This window comes from Grammomys surdaster, unplaced genomic scaffold, assembly GCF_004785775.1.
Source record: "Grammomys surdaster isolate TR1022 unplaced genomic scaffold, NIH_TR_1.0 142, whole genome shotgun sequence".
Taxonomy (NCBI): Eukaryota; Metazoa; Chordata; class Mammalia; order Rodentia; family Muridae; genus Grammomys; species Grammomys surdaster.
This window is the reverse complement of record NW_021604600.1, coordinates 4227620-4247674: the sequence shown is the minus strand read 5'-3', so window position 1 is coordinate 4247674 and position 20055 is coordinate 4227620. Positions and strand designations below refer to the sequence as shown.

The window sequence follows — 20055 nt, the reverse complement described above, 5'->3', positions numbered from 1 at the left end:
ATAAAATAAAATAAAATAAAATAAAATAAAATAAAATAAAATAAAATAAAATAAAATAAGAAAATCTCAGTGATGAGGAGGCAGAGACAGGAGGATCCTAGCCAGGTAGCTTAATTTAATCGGTGAGCCTCAGAGCCCAGGGAGAGTTCCTCTCTTAAAAAATAAGGTTTGGCTCCTGAGAATCAAGGCCTAAGGCTGAACTCTGGTCTGGACGTGCATGTGCATAAGTATGCATGTTCACCCACACATGCATGTGCACACACATATGTGCACACACAGGTAATAAATTCTCAGTGGATAACATTGAATGGAGAAGGTCTAGAAGACAGTATACAGAAAAAATATCTTTATGACCTTGGAGTAGGAAAGGATTTTTGTTGTTATGACTGGAGAGAAGATCTTACTCTAAAGGCCAGCCTGCAACTCCTGTAGCCTAGGATTGTCTCAAGTTCATGGCAATCCTCCTGCCTCAGCCTTCTGAATGGTACTATAACAGAGATGAACTATCACATCTAACTAGGAAAAAACATTTTAAAATGAAACATTGAAAGGAAAGGTGATAAACGGGACTATGATAAAACTGAAATCTGTTTATGGAAAAACTCTAGTAAATAAGTGGATGATTAGGTGAATCTTAAGTGGTAGAATACCTCCCTGGCCTGTGCAAGGCTCCACGCCTGGTATCATACACACAGACACACACAGAGAGAGAGAGACACACACACACACAGACACACACACACAGACACATTCAGAGAGAGAGAGAGACACACACACACAGACACACACACAGAGAGAGAGACACACACACACAGACATACACACAGACACACACACACACAGACATACACACAGACACACACACAGACACATACACACACACAGACACATACACACAGACACAGACACACACACACACACACACACACGGAAGAAAAGGAGAAGCCTCTGAATAGAAAACACATGTATAACTAAGTTCCCCAACAGCTTGTTTCCAGAACTAATTTTACAAATTCCAGAATTTATAACCTGTAAGAAAGTGTCATTAGCATCATGGCTCCCCACAGCCCACTAGAACAAACTAAAAGCCCACAAGTCACAGAATGGTTAGGACAAGATCTCGAGTCACTCTGCACAACCCTTCACCACAACGGATTCTCACCTCACCTTGCTACGCAGCTAAGACTAGCCAGCGCATACATCCCAGTTCCATGCGCACAGCTTTAAGGAGTCAGATCAACTGCATCAAACTCCACTGCACGGGTGTATAGTTGAAACTGTAACACTAAGCCAGGAAGTGAGCAGCCATGACCAAAGGGGAAGAAGCATCTAGAAGAGGACGTGGGTGTACATCTTACAACACAACACATTTGCGCTTTACGGCTCAACTGTGTGTTTACTGTGTGCTGCCACACCTGACTTTATGTCCCAGTGAAAGCAAACTGGGTGGTGGCTTATGTTCTCACTTCCCCAGCGTGGGCTCATCCGTGGCACCACACAACGGATGTCTTTTTTAATAATCCTAGGATTTTTTTTTTCCTATTTTGTGGTACAGGGCATGGAACCCAGGACCTGTGTGCCTGGTCTAGCGAAGTACCACTGGCCTGTGTCACAGTCCAATATCATCTTGTTATAGGACAGTAAGAGTATACAGCTCTATTCATTGTCCCTTTTCCTGGCTTTTTGGACCATGGCAAGGATGTCCCCTCTGCCTTGGAAGGCACCGTGGGTACTGATAGTTTATCTACTATAAACACTTATAGCAGCCTGAGTTATCTCAGACCTCTCAACCTCACCCACTCCCCATAGCCAACCTCCCAGCATCCAACATTGCTGTCTGCTTGCCAGAGAAAATGGGACCATCATCTGAGAACACCTGCCTATCCCCCCTCAACTCTGATGTACAACTTGCATCCTGTCACCCTTTCTTCTTCCCTGTCTGATCAGTTAAAACCTGTTGCTTAGCAGGTGCTTACAGGCCAAATCAGACAACCCAAGGTCAACCCTCCAGAACCCATGGAAGGAGAGAACCAGTTCCTGAAAGTGCCCTCTGACCTCCACATAGTCTGTGGCACACATGAACCTGTGCACACACACACACACTTGCACACACATCACACTCTTGGCATATCTGAGATGTTTAGTGTTATTTACTCCATTTCCCCTATTTTGCATGAGTTCATGAGCAGGCCCAGGCCCCCTGCCCATCCAAGCCTCCTTTAGACTCCTGGCAGTCTCCACAGGGGAGTCCATGGGTCTCACTTGGCCACTTTTTAGCTTTTCATAATTTCTAATCCCCTAACTCCTCCTACATTGTCTATTTTTAAATTTTCATATTACAAAGCGAAATTCAGTTATTGCTCAGTGGGTGGCTATGGTGCCATGTGACCTGACACAGATGATGGCCTGAGGAACATGAGGGACAAGCAGCTGACAGTGGCATCAAAAAGCCTTTGCAAACTGCTTTCTACCAAGTCTAAGCCAGGGGTGTGGTTCGGTGGCAGCAGTGATGGATTCCATCCCTAGCAGACACAGACAAAAACCGAAGTAGATATCATCTGTCCAATTCTTTGTTGACACGCCATCTCAGTCAGAAATAGCTCAGCCACTGTGTCACACACACGCATACATGGATGTATATGTGTGTGTGTGTTTTAGCTAAAAGCAACATGTTGTGGCTTATGCATATAGGGGATGGTAAGGTTTACCTTTGGGTTCTGACATTGAAAAGATCTTTTTGCGGCCATTCACTGGGTACCCCATGTGTACAGTGGATATTGGGTCCAGTCAGAACTGCATGGGATAGGGGTCCTTTTTTTCCCCCTCACTTGTGCAGTGTCTGTCCCCAGTGGCAGACTTGGTCACTGTCTGATGGGTATCCATACATAGTGGGATGTGTGCTGGCCTTTCCAAGGTTGTTCCCATGTCATATTACCCTCCCCACTTCACACTCACCTGGCCAGCTATGTAGATGGGAAGGAAGATCCAGGCCAGCATCAGCACAGAAAACAAACCCTGGAGAAAAAAAAAAAAGCCACAGTCAGAGCTGCCCCATCTAGCCTGCGCTCCACCCCTGATTTAGTCCCTTCCTTGCTGAGTGGTTCCTTTCCTCTGACCTTTATACTTCCATTTTTAAAATGCCAAGAGACTAACAGCATTGGGAAGAGTTCTTGAATTCTCAGCTTCTTCAAGGTGAGATGGGAAACTCATTTTAGCTAAGGAGTTTGGAACCAGTGTGAGCAGCATAGTGAGACCTTCAACAAAACAAAACCCCAAACACACAAACAAACGAAAAGAGGATAAAGGAGACAGGAAACAGAAATAAAAGACTTGGGGACATCTATTTCCACCTCCTAATACCATTGTACTCTTTGGTGGATTCTGTACCCCCTTCTATTCCCCTGCAGTGGGAGGGGGGCTGTACTAACAGGGAGCTGAGGCTTCTGGGAGAATCACCCCAGGAAGAGCCATCTTCCTCCCCTATGAATAAGCCATAAGAGAACCTCATTAGACGGCTTCAGAATCAGTCCAGTGATACTGAATGAGCTTTTAGTCCATGCCAGGCACTCTCCTGCAGCCTTCATAATCAGGAGTTCATTTAAACTCCACACCACTTCCTAATGTGCACAGGAGGTTCAGAAAAGTCAAGCAACTTGACCACGGTCACACAGCTTGAGAATATGAATGCTGAGACCACCTGGTTCTGGCCTGTAGAGGACTCTTATATGACATAAGTCTGTGGCTGGCACAGGGTAAGCACTTAAAAATGTTTGTGATTATAAACAACACAGAGCCCCTAGGAAAGGCTACTCTGTGAGATGCCTCCAACAGAGAGGAATGTGAAGAACGCATCTCTGTGTTTCCAGGGACATGAAGAACACATAGCTCTGAGCATTTCATTTCAGTGATGGCCAACTGATGCCTAAAATATATGACTATGCCTTCTGTCACCTACTGCCTGTAGCTTCCTACATAGGCAAGGAAGCATTCTGAGCCATCACCCTTTTGATCTTGGGGGTTGTGCCCCTATATAGGTCCCCACCAAACAGATACAGAGAAACACAAATAACTTTTGTTGGCCAGGAGCGCCTTTGAAGCCTCCTGTTTGTTTAACTAAAAACAGCATCCACTTTTAAAATACCAAGTAAGTATTCTCATGTCTCCCTGGTTTCTGCTGTAGAACAAAGGGGAGATGTCTGTATCATGGCAAAACTCACATTAAGCTCATAGGCAGCAACAGAAATGCCCACAGCAGCACCAGACCCAGCTAGGCCAATGAAGTGTCCACTTCCAACGTTGCTGGCAAACAAGGATGCACCCACCTGTGGGGAGATGAATGGGACAGATCCTGGAGCTGGGCCTGGAAAATGTCCTGACTCCCAGTTCTGACCAGTCTTGAAAAGGATCAAGACAGGTAGGGAAATAGACTGTGAGACCATTCTATCCTACGTGCCTTATTTGTGCAGTGCACAGCTTGAGAAAGTGTCTGTAGCATCCGTGATTACAGGTAAATATCTCGAGATGCAAACCAGTTCTGCTTCCAGTTCAGCAAAGTGTGTGTGTGTGTGTGTGTTTGTGCATACGTGTTCATGTGTGCACATGTATGTGTGCATGTGTGTGCGTGCATGCACATGTGTGTACATGTGTGTTCATGTGTGTCTGCATGTGTGTGCATGTGTGTGTGTGTGTGTGTGTGTGTGTGTGACAGTGTCTGAAGATCCACTTAAAAAGGGATAGCTAATTGGACTGTTGTGCTTGTTATCTGTGCCTTCAATATCCACTCCACTTGGTTCCATGAATAGCCTCCATTTTCATTCCAACAGACAGCTCAGAGCAGCAGTCTACCTTAGCCATGGCAACTGGTACAGTAGTGAGCTTGAGGTGCAATCAGGGATACAACAGTTGCTAGGGATACTGTCATGGAGGGAGGCAGATGTTCTTCACATGCTAGCCTGGACCTGGAGGGGGATGAGCAGTCTGGAGTGGTGTTCTTGTGAAGCTGAAAGTGTTTGGCTATGGAGACCTTGGAGAAGGAGAGAGGCTAAAGCAGATAAATGACAGACAGGTGACAGATGATGGATGGATTGATATAGATGGATAGATACGTGACAGATGGTGTATATATATTGATTGCTAGACAGATGACAGGTAGATGCTAGATCAATAGATGGAGGAGAAAGTTTGCAAAACTAAGTTATCCAATCATAGCAATGTCGGGAGATTGCACCTCTGCAAGGATCCTGCAGGTGGGATGACAGATTCTTTTATGTAAATAAATTTGAATGGGAGCAGGTTTTTCTCTAGTTTTCTCTCCAGCTTGAAGACAACATGGAGTGAAACAATGTCAGAGCTTGAAGAGTCTTTGAGAAATGACTTAAAACCTACAGTTTTGCAGGGCTTAAGTGGGAACCAGAGCCTTGTGCACCCTAGGCAAGCCTAAGAACTCCATCCCAGCCTAAGACATGAACTAAACCAGAGATCACTTACTGGCCACCACACCATGTTGCCTCCAGCCAGGAAGTAGCCTTTCACTGTGTCTCGTTTGGTCCTCACTGTGGACTGCAAAGACGAAGAAGAGGGTTGTGTGAGGAGAACGTGTGCTTGGCCATCTGAGGAGAGCAGAGGCTGTGAACTGCAAGGCCACATTTGGACCGAGATTCATTTTGTCTGACTGAAACTTTGACGTGTCTGTCTTTAGAGCAGACTTCCTCTCTGGCCAGGGAGCCCTGCAAGTGCCCGCTTCACATGTTTGGGATAACCTGCAGGTCCTCTAGACATCTGAGCTGCAGATCTGTGGCTTGCCAGTGGCAGCTCCAAGTGGATTTCATTGTTTATTGTTTTCATTGTTTTATAAACTGTTTCTGTGAGGTTTTCCATAAGCACCAGGTTATTTGTTTCTTTCTGTTTTTCTTCTCTCTCTCTCTCTCTCTCTCTCTCTCTCTCTCTCTCTCTCTCTCTCTCTCTCTCTTTCTCCAAGATAGGGTTTCTCTGTGTAATACCCCTGGCTGTCCTGAAACTTGCTTTGTAGACCAGGCGGTCTTGAACTTTCAAAGATCACCCTGCCTCTGCCTCCCAAGTGCTGGGACTAAAGGCCTGAGCCACCACATCCAGCACCAAATTATGTCTTAAGATGCATTTTTTTACCTTCCTAGTTTAAATTTTGAGATGAGTTCACAATGTAGCAAGGGCTGGCCTGGAACTCACTCTGTAGATCAGGCTAGTGTAACTCAGGGATCTGCCTGCCTCTGTCTCCTGAGTGCTGTGATTAAAGGCACGTACCATGCACAACCAGCAGTCCATCTCCATTGACCCCTATGGAGTTGCTGTTTGGAGGCTCGTATCACAGTTGTTGAAGAGACTGAGGCTGAAGCCCCAGTCTATCCTTGCTCTGTAACATAGTACCCAGAGGTTGGGATCTGTAAACGTGGAAATATCTCTCTCACAGTCTTGAGGCTCATAGGTCAAGTGCCAGCAGGTCCAACCTCTGGAGGGCCTGTCCTTCTAGATGCAGACTCCTCTCTGTCCTCCCTCATGTGATGAGAGAGAAGAAGGGCACAAAAGAGACTAGCTGGTATCTTTATCTCTTTTATAGTGCCCCCACCCTCCTGGCAATCACTTCCTGAAGGTGCTGCCACTTAATACCATTACACAGAGGCAGAAATCCAACATGAGGTTTGGAAAGAATGTAAGTGGCTCATTCTCATATTCTCTCTCTCTCTCTCTCTCTCTCTCTCTCTCTCTCTCTCTCTCTTTCTCTTTCTTTCTCTCTCTCGGTCTCATGTAGCCCAGGTTTGGCATCAAAGTCTATATGTAGCTGAAGGTGACTTTGAACTCCTGATCTTCCTGCTTGCACCTTTTAAGTGTTGGGATTATGACTATACTTCACTGTGCCCAGTTTGTTACTGTACTAGGGATATAATCTAGGACCTCATGCATGCTAGGTAAATGCTTTACCAACTGAGCTAGCCCATAAGTATTTCTTTTTTTATTGAAATTTTTAATTATAGTTATTAATTTATTCCTTTGTGTGCATGTATGCAAGCACATATGTGCACATGTGCTTGCCGTAGCATGTCTGTGGAAATCAAAAGACAGTTTATGGGAGTCAGTTCCCTCCTTCCACCAGGTGAGTTCTGGGGATCAAACTGGGGTTGCTAGACTTGGTAGCAAGTGCCGTTACCCACGGAGCCATCTTGCCAGGCCCCATAAGTAGTTCTTAAATATACTCTATGGAAGGCTATTCAGCCTCATTCATTACAAGGGAGTGTTAACAATGCCCTGAGATATCCTTTTCCCCGTGTCAGGTTGGCAAAATGAAAGCAATACGTTGCTACTGAAGGCGGTAACAGGCTGGCATATATCACTGCTGAGGGTGCAGACTAAAGCTAGCTTAAAGAGGACACTCTGCCGGCAGCTGCCATACTACAAATGTCTGTTGTCTTGTAACCTGAGAAATCTACTGTAGGGAAAGTAACCTGCATTAACCTCACTCCAGAATAATGGGTGTGCACAGTTGGCCCATTACAGCGCTATGGTAAGAAATGGGAGAACAAAAGCCTAGGTGACCCCCAGCACAGGTCACTGCATAAGTCACACTGGAAGCATCTGTAGGAACACCCTGCAACTTCTAAGACAATGAAGATGGTTCTATGTACTGATGCAAAAGATGTCTAGGAGACAGGCAGGGCTGGGTGGAAATAGCAAGGTTAGAAAAAAGAGGACACACACACATGTACATATTCACATGTATACATGCACACATGTGTACACACAAACACACACCACACACATGTACACACACTACACACATACACACACTACACACACATGCATATATATATATATACATGTACACACACTACACACACACAAACACGCATACACTCACTACACATACATGTATACACATATACACATACTATTCACACATGTATACATACACATTAATGTTTTTTCTCTCTCTCACACACACACAGATGCACACTACACCACACACACACACCAACATTTGTTCTGTCTGTCTCTCTCAAAAACACAATAGTGTTTTCTCTATGTCTGTATCTCATTCACACATACACACACGTGCACACACACACGTAACATTTACTCCATTTCTCTGTCTCTGTCTCCCTCTCTTTCTCTGTCTCTCTTTTTCTGTCTCTATCTCTCTTACACACACACACACATACTGTTTGCTGTCTGGGCATAATATTGCACACCTGTAATTCCTGCATTCCAGAGGCTAAAGCAGGAGGCCCACAAATTGGAAACCAGACTGTACTACACAGCAAGACTCAGTCTCCAAAGTACATATAATTTGTTTTGATTTGCTTTTAAGCCTGGAAGAATATATTAATAAATAGTATATCCAAAGCTCATGAGTTAATAATTGTGGTCACCTCTGAAGGAAATGGTCATAGTGGGACTTTATATGATATTTATTAAGCTACTATTAGTTTTGAACCATGTGACTATAACTATATTACTGTGAAAATGAACATATATACATACATGCATATATATGATATATAATATATCATATACATGAGAGCATAGTTTTCAAAGTAAAAAATGAGGAGTCTAGCTCATAATTTAGTAATAGATTAAAGAATCTAAATTCTTAGGGCCTAGGTTTTCTTTATCTATAATGGGTTTAAGATCTTCCTTGAAGGGCTGGCTGGCAAGAACACTAAGTGGTTAAGAGTGTTTACATTTCTTGTAGAGGACCAAAGTTGGGTTCCCAAAATCTACATAGGTGGCCCACAGCCATCTGTAACTCTAGCTCACATCCTCTTCTGGTCTCTTCTTCTGACTTCTGTAGGCACACATGATCACATATCTATACACACACACACAACACACACACACACATACCTACACACACATAGAAAAGTAACAAAATACTAGTTTTCTAAAAGAGATCTTCAGCCGGGTGGTGGTGGCGCACGCCTTTAATCCCAGCACTTGGGAGGCAGAGGCAGGCGGATTTCTGAGTGTGAGGCCAGCCTGGTCTACAGAGTGAGTTCCAGGACAGCCCGGGCTACACAGAGAAACCCTGTCTCGAAAAACTGAAAAAAAAAAAAAAAAAGAGATCTTCTTTACAAATTACACAAAATAACATAACTTATGCCTAACACGCAGTGCATTTAAGAGATTCAGGGGTCTCCCTATTCTAGCAATGTGCTCTACCACTGACTTGTACCCCAGGCACCCACATATTTGGGGGGAACTTTTAGAGACAAGGTCTCACAGTGTATTCCTGGCTGTCCTGGAACTTGCTATATAGGCCAGGCTGGCCTTGAACTCACAGAGATCACCTGCCTACACATATTTTAAGTCCTAATTGCTATAGTTCATTTCTTCCCTTCTTGGTATTGTGTTTTCCCAAAGGATAGGTTTTACTCTGGGGTTTTGACCAGACATTTTCTCCTTGCTCCATCTCTCACCTCATCTCCTGGCTTACCCATAATCCAACAGCCAGGACAAAGAGGAAGTACAGAACCAGGACAGCAATGTCTGCAGGCTCCATGCTCTTCTGGGGAAAGGCTTCCAGGGTGTCAGACTGTGGAGGCTGAGGGCTGAGGATGGTACTCTCCATGGTGCTGAATGAGCCTCTGGGTCCTGGGAAAAGCAAAGCAATGTTAGATTCCTTTCTTCTCTTAATCTGTGGCTATCCCCCATGGGGTGTGTGTGTGTGGGGGGGGGGTGTATAGAGAGAGAGAAAGTCAGAGAGACAGAGAGAGACAGAGACAGAGAGACAAAGAGACAGACAGAGACAGAGAGATAGAGAGACAGAGACAGACAGAGAGACACAGAGACAGAGACAGACAGAGTGAGATAGAGACAGAGACACAGAGAGTAAGAAAGATATCTAGATGGAGATCTGAAGACAGAGCTTTAGGAAGTCAGATCCATCCCTCTGACCATCCACTCTTTCACATATCCAGAAAATACATAGAAGTTCACGCCACTCTAGTTGATTTGTTTGTTTGGTTTTATTTTTATTTTAACAATTCAACTATTCACTCAGCAAAAGATAAAGAACAAACAATTCAAGGAACACACACAACAGTGAGCATGTTAGTAATCCCAGCACTTTGGAGAATTATTGAATGTGAGGCTAGCCTGGGCTACATAGCAAAACCCTGTCAGAAAGAGAAAATTAAAAAGAAAGTTCCAGCATGCTTTTTGTCCTGGTCTAGTTTCTGCTGCTTTCCAAACACCAGGACCAAATGCAACTTGAGAAGGACAGGGTTTATTTGGCTTACACTTCCATATCACAGCACATCCTTGAGGGAAGTCAGGACATGAACTCATGCAGGGACCTGGAGACAAGAACTGATGAAAAGGCCACAGGGAAATACTACTTACTAGCTTGTTCCCCAAGGCTTACTCAGCCTGCTCTCTTATACTACCCAGGACCACCTGCTTAGGATGGCACTGCCCAGAGCGAGTTTTGTCCTTCCACATCAATCGTTAACAGGAAAATGGCCACAGACTTGCCCCAGGTCAGTCTGATGAAGGCAATTCCTCAACAGAAAGTCCCTCTTCCCCTATGGCATAAGTTTGTATTGAGTGGATGGAAAGTAACAATAATTTAAAAAAAAAAACTAGTCAGTACACACTCTTCTTCTTAGTAAGCACATGACCAGAGCAAAGTAAGAGGAGGCAGTCTTGTTCTAATGCTGCATCCTTCCATAGACTGTTTATATTTAATAAGCACAGAGCACCTGCTGCCTGCCCGGAGTCCCTCTAAAGTGCTTTTCTACATTGCAAAGTGGATACTGTTATCATTCTTATTTTGTAAAAAAAAAAAAAAAAAAAAAAAAAAAAAAAAAAAAAAAAAAAAAAGTTAAGACAGAAACGCTAAGCGTAGCTTGTCCAGGTAACACAATTCAAGTGGAAGAGTTGGGTTTGAACCCAAACAACCTTGGTCCAGAATCCATGCTTTGAACTACTATTAGAAACTACTTCTCTGAAGACTGCATTTCCATGGGCAATTTAAGAGAGTCCTACAATAGGATGAATAGTATTAATTATTCAAAGATATTAATATCTAATATCCAGAACCTGTGATTGTATGGTTGTATGATTGTATGCTAGTAAGTTAACCTTAAAATAGGGTGATCCCTGGTGCAGCTGAGTGTTTCTAATGCAATCACAAACAGCACAGATTGGAAGGGTTAGATAAGGGTTAGAAGGGTCAGCTCAGTATTTCCAGCTTTAAGCATAGGATGATGGGCCCTGAACCAAGGAATGCAAGTGACTTCTAGAAGCTGACAAATCAAATGAGCAGAATCTGACCCAGGGCTTCCAGAAAGAACTCAGTTCTGCTGAGGCCTGTGTGTATGGTAGAGGATATTCAAGTCATGTGTATGTGCCTATGTGTATGGTAGAGGGTGTGCATATTAGGGTTCTCTAGAGTCACAAAACTTATGGAATGTCTCTAAATATTAGATATATTTATTGGAATGACTTACAGTTTGCAGTCCGACTAACCCAACAATGGGCAGCTGTGAATGGGAGGTCCAAAAGGCTACTAGTTGCTCAGTCCCACAAGGCTAGGTGTTTCAGCTGGTCTTCTGTATAAGCTGGAATCCTGAAGAAGTAGGCTTCCAGTGGGTGTGCTGGCAAAATAAGTGCAAGCAGGTGAAGATGGAGCCCTTCCTTCCATTGTCTTTATGTGGGCCTCCAGCAGAAGATATGGCCCAGATTAAAGGTGTGTGCCGGGAGCCAACCTTACTCCATTTTGAAAGAATAGTTTTAGGTTTTGTTTTTCCTCAGCTATTGACTTCTGAGAAAGCAAGTGGCCAATGGTAACTGTGCCCTAAGGAAAGTGGTTGCTGTGCCCTGAGCCAGACAAAAACATTGGGGATGCAAGATATATGGGTGGCAGAAGGCCCAGCTTCTGTGAAATTCCCCTAAACACATTATCCTCTTCCCTGCCTGTATAAATTGCCTGAGAAAATACAGCTCGATGGACCTTGATCAGAAAACTTGACTTGGTCTCATTCTTTGCATCTCCTGTCCCTTCCATTCTCTCCTCCTTTCTCTTAGGGTACCCTGTTGAATCCCCCGCAGGCCAGGGCAGGTTTGTACCACCACTCCTGGACCTAAGCTTTTCTTTAGTTGGACCTTGCTCAGTAGCAGACTGGCCTTGAACTCAGAGATCTGCATGGCTCTGTCTCCTAGGATTAAAGTCATGTACCACCTTGCCTGAGCCTAAGATTTTCATAGTCACTATGCCTCAAGATCCAGATCAAAAGCATGTGCCATTCAACACTTACAGGATCAGAAGCCTGTGCCTTCCAACCTCAAGATCTGGATCACAGGTGTGCCCTCCATTTCTGGATTGTAGTTCATTCTAGATAGTCAAGTTGATAATCAAGAATGGCCATCACAATCCACCCCTTGTCAACTTGACACACATCATATCTCATGTCCAAATGAAAATAATAACCAATATCCCATCCACTGAAGTGCATATGTGTTATTTACCAGAGTCCAAAGCAGTTGCTACCTCCTGCTCATTTTGTCCAATCAACATAATTCTGCCTATATAGTGCACCAGTGTGGATTTTGTAGAAAAGACAGACAATCAAGATCCCTTCTAACTAAGTTATGACACAGGGCAGGAGAGTTAATATATCTTTGAGGCAGAACTGTAAAGGTATACTGCTGGTCTTGCCAACTGAAAGCAAGTTGCTTCTGATTGTCCTTATGGTCAGGTACTAAGAAAAAGACATTTGCTAGACCAAAAGCTGCATACCAAGAAGATGTTCAATTTGTTCAAGTAAGGAAACTACATCTGGTACAGCAGCTACAATCAGAGTCACTATCTGATTTAATTTTCGATTGTCAACTGTCATTCTCCATGAGACATCTGTATTCTGCACTGGCCAGATAGGGGAGTTAAAAGGAGATGTGGTGGGAACCACTGCCCCTGCATCTTTCAAGTCCTTGATGGTGGCAGTAATTCCTTCAGTTCCTCTAGGGATATGACAGTATTCTTGATTCACTGTTTTCTTTGACAGAGGCAACTCTAAAGGCTTCCATTTAGCCTTTCCAACCTAATAGCCCTCACTCCAAAGGTCAGGGAACCAATGTGAGTATTCTGCCAACTTCTAAGTATCTCTATCCCAACAATATAATCTAGAACTGGAGAAATAACCACAAGATGAGCTAGGGGACCACTGGACCTACTGTGAGTCAGACATTGGCCAAAACTCCATTAATCACCTGGCCTCCATAAGACCCTACTTTAACTGGAGGGCCACAATATTTCTTGGGATCTCCCAGAATTAGCATCAATTCAGAAGACCCCAGAAAGTCTAATTATTTCCTTTCCCTCAGAGTTACTCTTGTAAAAGACTGTAGGTCCCTCTGTGGAAGAACAGGAGAAAGGCTAACAGCAAAACTTTTAGATGTCAGCCGGGCGGTGGTGGCGCACACCTTTAATCCCAGCACTTGGGAGGCAGAGGCAGGTGGATTTCTGAGTTTGAGGCCAGCCTGGTCTACAGAGTGAGTTCCAGGATAGCCAGGGCTATACAGAGAAACCCTGTCTCGAAAAAGACAAAACAAACAAACAAACAAAAAACTTTTAGATGTCTTATCAAGGTCCTTCCTCAGGGGAACCTGGCCACCCCTTCATTCAAGGGGTTCTGGGTCTACAAACTGGCTCAAGTCTGGAAATTGATTCACTGGCCAAGATTGCCTTTAGCTGTGATCCAATGTAGCCTTTCTTTCATTTGTTTGAGAATTTTTCTGCTTATACAAATCAAACAGAAATGCAGTAGGCTTCATATCTATTTCATGCCTGGAAACACCATGAGTACTTAGCCAGTACCAAAGATTCATACATGTCATGCTATTATAAAATTGACCTTGCCTGTGCTGACCATTTTGAGTTAGGTGATTATAAATGTTGTTTTGTCTATGATGGCCATTATAATAACTATGATCTCCTTGCTTCTGGAGATTCAGTGTTGGCACCTGGTCTCTGTTACCTTAGGGCCCAATTAAACCCATTGCATTTAGTTCAACCAACTGAGCATCAGTGTTTCCACCCCTAAGGTCTGGCACAAGAAAAAGGAAAACAATAAAGCTCTTCAAATGTGCTGGTGCCCCCTCACCATTTTGCATCTTATAGGATTCGTGAAGGGCGTGTCATCTGGACATTCCAACCTGGTGGAAGATTAGGTTTTACACAGTGTACTTACTCTGGCATTGAAATTTCTCTGAGCCTTAAAAATCCCATCAGCATAAGGATAAGCTGAGGGATATCAGGCATCTCCTCTTCAGTAGGCCATCTTTTGATAAACACTTCAGCCAACCAATCAAATAAGCTTTGGACACCTTTTTTTAAATGTACAAGTTTCCATACTAAACCTAGAATCTCCACTCAGAGGACTTATATCAATAAACTCAACCTGATGTAGTTTTATATTCCTTCCACCATTATCCCACACCCTTAAAATCCGTTCCCACACATATTCGCCAGACTTCTGCTTGAGTGAATTATCAAACTCAATGTGGTGGTTTGAATATGCTTGACCCAGGAAGTGGCACTATTAGGAGGTGGCCTTTTTGGAAGAAGTGTCATTGTTGGGGTGGGCTTTGAGACCCCTCTCTTGGCTGCCTGGAAGACAGTTCTGCCCTGATTGCCTTCAGATCAAGATGTAGAGGTCTGGAGAGATGGCTCAGCAGTTAAGAGCACTGACTGCTCTTCCAGAGGTCCTGAGTTCAATTCCCACATGGAGGCTCATAACCATCTGTAATTGGATCTGATGCCCTCTTCTGATGTGCATGAAGTCAGTTACAGTGAACCCCCCCCCCAAAAAAAAGGGAAAAAAGATGTAGAACTCTCAGCTCCTCCAGCACCATGCCTGCCTGCCTGCCTGCCTGCCTGCCTGGATGCTGCCATGCTTCCAACTTGATGATAATGGACTGAAACCTGTATGCCAGCCCCAATTAAATGTCCTTTTATAAAAGTTACCTTGGTCATGATGTCTCTTCATAGCAATTGAAACCCTAACTAAAACACTTATGAAGCTCCTTAGTAACGTAGCACACTTCCTCATGGACGACAGTTTTTACCTCCCCTCGAGGGGCTGCTTTGCCTTGAATCTGGTTGTAGGTCTAGAGGAAACTATTGGTGGGTCTTGAGGAACATCAGTATTGTCTTGCCTGGCATTTTCTTCAGAAAAAAAATCACTGCTGGTTTATCAGGCAATGAAGTATTAATTTCCTCAGGTAAATGGGGCAATATTTTAAGAGGTGAGACTACTGAGGGTACTACTTCCTCAGGGGAGGTAAACCCCTGAGACTCTGAGGATTCAGAGTTCTCAGCTTCAATAGGGTCCTCCCACACATCCCCATCCCAAGTCACAGGAGCCCATTCTTTGCCAATTAACGCCCTTACTTTAACTGCTGACGCCCTCTGAGGCTGAGACTTGAATTTTCAATGTAATTCAGCCAACCTTGTTGTACTGGCTGGTTTTGTGTGTCAACTTGACACAACCTGACGTTATCTCCCTTGAGGAAATGCCTCCATAAGATCCAGCTGTAAAGTATTTTATCAATTAGTGATAAAGGATGGGAGGGCCCATTGTGGGTGGTGCCAGCCCTGGGCTGGAAGTCCTGGGTTCTATAAGAAAGCAAGCTGAGCAAGGCAGGGGAAGCAAGACAGTAAGCAGCACCCCTCCATGGCCTATGCATCAGCTCCTGCCTCTAGGTTCCTACCCTATGTGAGTTCTAGTCCTGACTTCCTTTGGTGATGAACAGCAATGTGGAAGTGTAAACTGAATAAACCCTTTCCTCCTCAACTTGCTTCTTGGTCATGATGTTTGTGCAGGAATTGAAACCCTGACTAAGATACTTATCATGGGGGCTTCAGTTTGATTTTCTGAAACTAATGCCCTGTGGCTGCTGGAGAGACGATTCTCTTCACAGGCACATTTAGATTATTTGCATCTGGAGCTGGACAATCTTATGCAGTTCATTCTTTTATCAATTTATACAGAAATGCTATGGACAACCAACTAGCAAAATCATTTTCCTTATTTTCCCCCGTACTGCAGAAAGTTTCATATACCATGTCACTTAAACCATTGCCATTCAGAATTGACAAATAAGCATAATCAAAGGCATTTACTTCTTTAAGTTTGAAATATATTTTCCACCATTGGCTTTCAATATTTTCTGAATTCTCAGGAGGGAGGGTGACTGAAGAGGTTTCAGTAGCTGAGGGTGCTGGTGAATTAGGAGGTGCTATCCCAGTGGAAGGATAAGGACACCAACCCACCTACAAAACTTTTGACACAAAGTTTGTCCTGTCTACAAGAAACGCAGGGACAAAAATGGAAACCGAGAACGCAGAGACCGAGGGAATGGCCAAACAATAACTGGCCCAAATTGAGACCAATCGAAAGGGCAAGCAGCAATCCCTGACACTATTAATGATACATAATGAATTATGCTTGCAAACATGAGCCTAGCATGACTGTCCTCTGAAAGGCCCCACCCAATAGCTGGCTGAAACAGATGCAGAGACCCACAGCCAAAAACTGGAAGCATCTTGGGGACTCTTACGGAAGAGTTTTCAGAAGAATTGAGGGCCTCGAAGTGGATAGGAACTCCACAGGAAGACCAACAGAATCGACTAACCTGGATCCTTGGGGCTCTCAGAGACTGAGCAACCAACAAAAGAGCAGACATGGGCTGGATCTAGGCCTCCCCACACATATGTAGCAGATGTGCAACTCAGTCTCCATATGGGTCCTGTACAACTAGAATGGGGGTTGTCCTAAAGATCTTGTCTGTCTGTGGAATCCATTCCATTATCCAACTGGGCTGCCTTGTCTGGTCTTAGTGGGAGAGGTTGTACCTAACCCTGCACAGACTTAATTAGCCAGGGTGGGGGGACACTTGGGAGGGGACACCGTCTCAGAGGAGAAGGGGGAACTGCGAAGGGAGCAGCAATTGGAAAGTAAAATGAATAAATAAATAAATGGAAAAAAGAGAGAAGGTGCTGTCAAATTATAAAGCCTACTCCAGATGCTTAAAAGATTCATCCTTATACATCTGTTCCTCTAGAACCACTCCAAGTACCAACTTCCATATTAGTCAGGGTTCTCTAGAGACACAGGACTTATGGAATGTCTCTATATATTAAAGGAATTTATTGGAATGACTTACAGTCTGCCCGAGGAAGCTCCAACAGATGTGCTTGCTGGCTAGAATGTGCAAGCAGGTGAAGAAGGAGCCCTTCCTTCTTCCATTGTCCTTAAGTAGGCCTTCCAGCAGGAGGTGTGGCCCAGAGGAGTATCACCACACCTTGACCTAAATTTTTCTTATCTTGAAATTTTGTCTATCCCAGGCTGGCCTTGAACTCAGAGATCTGCTTGCCTTTGTCTCCTGGGATTAAAGGCATGTACCACCTTGCCTGGGCCTAAGATTTTTATGGCCACTATGCCTCAAGATCCAAATCAAAAGCGTGTGTCATTCAACACTTACAGCATCAAAAGCCTGTGCCTTCCAACCTCAAGATCTGGATCACGGGTGTGCCCTCACTTTCTGGATTGTAGTTCATTCTGGATTTAGTCAGGTTGATAACCAGGAATAGCCATCTCAGTGTGTAAACTGTGGGTGTGTCTGTGTATGTGCACAGACCTGTAGGGGTTCGCAGAGGTCAACATCAGGAATCGTTTTTGGCTTTCCACCTTATGTTTTGAGGTAGAGTCTCATTGAACCTGGAGCTCATCCAGTGCCTAGACGGCTTCCGAGAGCGCCCAGGGATCGACCTTCTCTGTCCTCAGAGCCGGCGTTAAGGGCAGACACCACACAGCTGTTTACTGGGAATCTGAGCTCGAGTTCTTTCCACTTTGAGCTAACTCCTCAGCCGTTTCCTGACCCCTGGATTTGAGCTCAGTAAGACCCATCTGGCACTTTGAACTCCAGACCTCAAGATGATGAGCCTGTGTTGTTTAGCCTCCAAATCTGGAATAATTGGAGGCAGCAGCAAGAAGAAACTACAAAAACTCCTTCTGTGGTTCTGACTGGGGTATGGGTGTAGTTAGGGTCAGAAGTAGTCAGCCCCACTATCCACACTGTACAGCCCAATACTGGGACAGATCTCCCCAGAGACAATACTCTGTGATGGTCTGTGTAGGTCTGTGTGGTATAAATGCAGAGACTCTGACAAATCAGAACCTTTAAGAATTCATGCTCTGGGGGCTGGGGGCGGGGTGATCAGTCGGTAAAATGCTCTCTGCATGAGCTTGATCCTCTGTCCCCACGGAAAAGCAAAACAACACAAAAAGTCTGGCCATAGTGATATGATCTTGTCATCTCAGCTCTTGGGAGGCAATGACAGGAGGGTCTTTGGGGTTTGCTGGCCAGTCAGGCTAGCCTAATTGATGAGCCACAGGTCCCACTGAGACACTATCTCAAAAACAAACAAAACCCAAGGTGAATAGTCCTTAGGGAAAGACTCTTGAATTTGATCCAAATGACTTCCGGTGTCTACATGCGTGCAAATATGCACGCACACATTTGCAGCACACATGAACTGTATACATTCCAAAGGAAGGAGGAGTGAGAGAGAAGGAGGGAGGGAGGGAGAGAGGGAAGGAGGGGAGAGAGAGTAAAAAGGATTCCAGCAGGCTGGAGAGAGGTTCTGAGTTCAATTCCCAGCAACCACATGGTGGCTCACAACCATCTGTAATGGGATTAGATGCATTCTAGTGTGTGTTTGAAGACAGCTGCAGTGTGCTCATATAAATAAAAATAAATAAATAAATCTTTTAAAAAACAAAAGGATTCCAGCTCTGGAGGCACCTTGCTGCCCCACCCTTTATCAGCCCTGAGAAGCTGAACAAGCCATGTGATGCTACAGATAGGACACAGTACAAGTTTATGGTTCTGAGCCTGCTGGGGGCTTTCACTCCATCTCGCAGCTAATCTTCACCTTGCAGCCCTATAGCTGAGCCCCCTGAGTACAGAGATCACAAGTGTGTGCCACCAAGACTAGCTGCCTGTTTGACACTGAGTGTAGGGCCTTGAACTTCATCATTGAACACATACATTCACCACCACGGTCGGTATCACCTCTTTCTTTCTTTCTTTCTTTCTTTCTTTCTTTCTTTCTTCCTTCCTTCCTTCCTTCCTTCCTTCCTTCCTTTCTTTCTTTTTTCTTTCTTTCTTTCTTTCTTTCTTTCTTTCTTTCTCTCTCTCTCTCTTTCTTTCTTTTCTTGTTTTTTTGTTTTGTTTTTGTTTTGTTTTTGTTTTTGTTTTTGTTTTTTGAGACAGGATTTCTCTGTGTAGTCCTGGCTGTCCTGGAACTCACTCTGTAGACCAGGCTGGCCTCAAACTCAGAAATCCACCTGCCTCTGCCTCCCAAGTGCTGGGATTAAAGGTGTGCGCCACCACCACCTGGCCCTCCTGTTTCTTTAGTATATATTTACTATTTCCTGCAAGGTGGTTGAGGAGAGGAGCGTCTCACTTTATGTGAAGGAATTCAGGAGATAGGTTGTGCTAGACATGCTGTCTACCCCCATGACTGTCTGCTGAGACAGGCCCCAATACTGTAAAACGAAAGCAAAAGAGAAGAAGCCCTAGCTTACTTTCCGTTGCTGTGATAAGCACCTCAGCCAAAGGCAACTTGGAGAGGAGAGGGTTCATTTGGCTTACATATCTTGGGTCACAGTCCACTGAGGGAAGCCAAGTCAGAAACTCAAGCAGATGCTATGGAGGGATGCTGCTTACTGGCTTGCTCCTCCTGCCTTCTCTGCTTGCTTTATTTGTACACCCTAGGACCACCTGCCCAGGCACCACTCACAGTGGGTTGGGTCTTCCCTCATCAGCCATCAATTAAGAAAATGTCCCACAGTCTTGTCTAGAGGCCAGTTCTATGGGAACATTTACTCAACTGAGGCTCCCTTTTCCAGATGACTCCAGCTTATAAGTGGATGAAAAACTGACCAGCACAGGAAGGAAAAAAGGAAGGAAGGAAGGAAGGAAGGAAGGAAGGAAGGAAGGAAGGAAGGAAGGAAGGAA

At 44.4% G+C, this 20055-nt stretch overlaps 1 protein-coding gene across 4 annotated transcripts in view; it reads right to left on the bottom strand.

The window, feature by feature from the left end:
• The window catches only part of Slc5a11 (solute carrier family 5 member 11), a 61199-nt gene that overhangs the window by 30309 nt on the left and 10835 nt on the right, over window positions 1–20055 (bottom strand). For 2 of the 4 annotated variants that reach the window (XM_028764226.1, XM_028764227.1), the window contains exons 1-4: window positions 9464–9598; window positions 5488–5559; window positions 4218–4322; window positions 2956–3015 (exon numbers count right to left, since the gene is read on the bottom strand). In XM_028764226.1, coding sequence (XP_028620059.1) covers window positions 2956–3015; window positions 4218–4322; window positions 5488–5559; window positions 9464–9598 — 372 coding nt within the window. Of the gene's footprint in view, window positions 1–2955; window positions 3016–4217; window positions 4323–5487; window positions 5560–9463; window positions 9622–11499; window positions 11628–20055 lie in introns of those variants that run through there. The other 2 variants (XM_028764224.1, XM_028764228.1) reach the window with 2 other exon arrangements.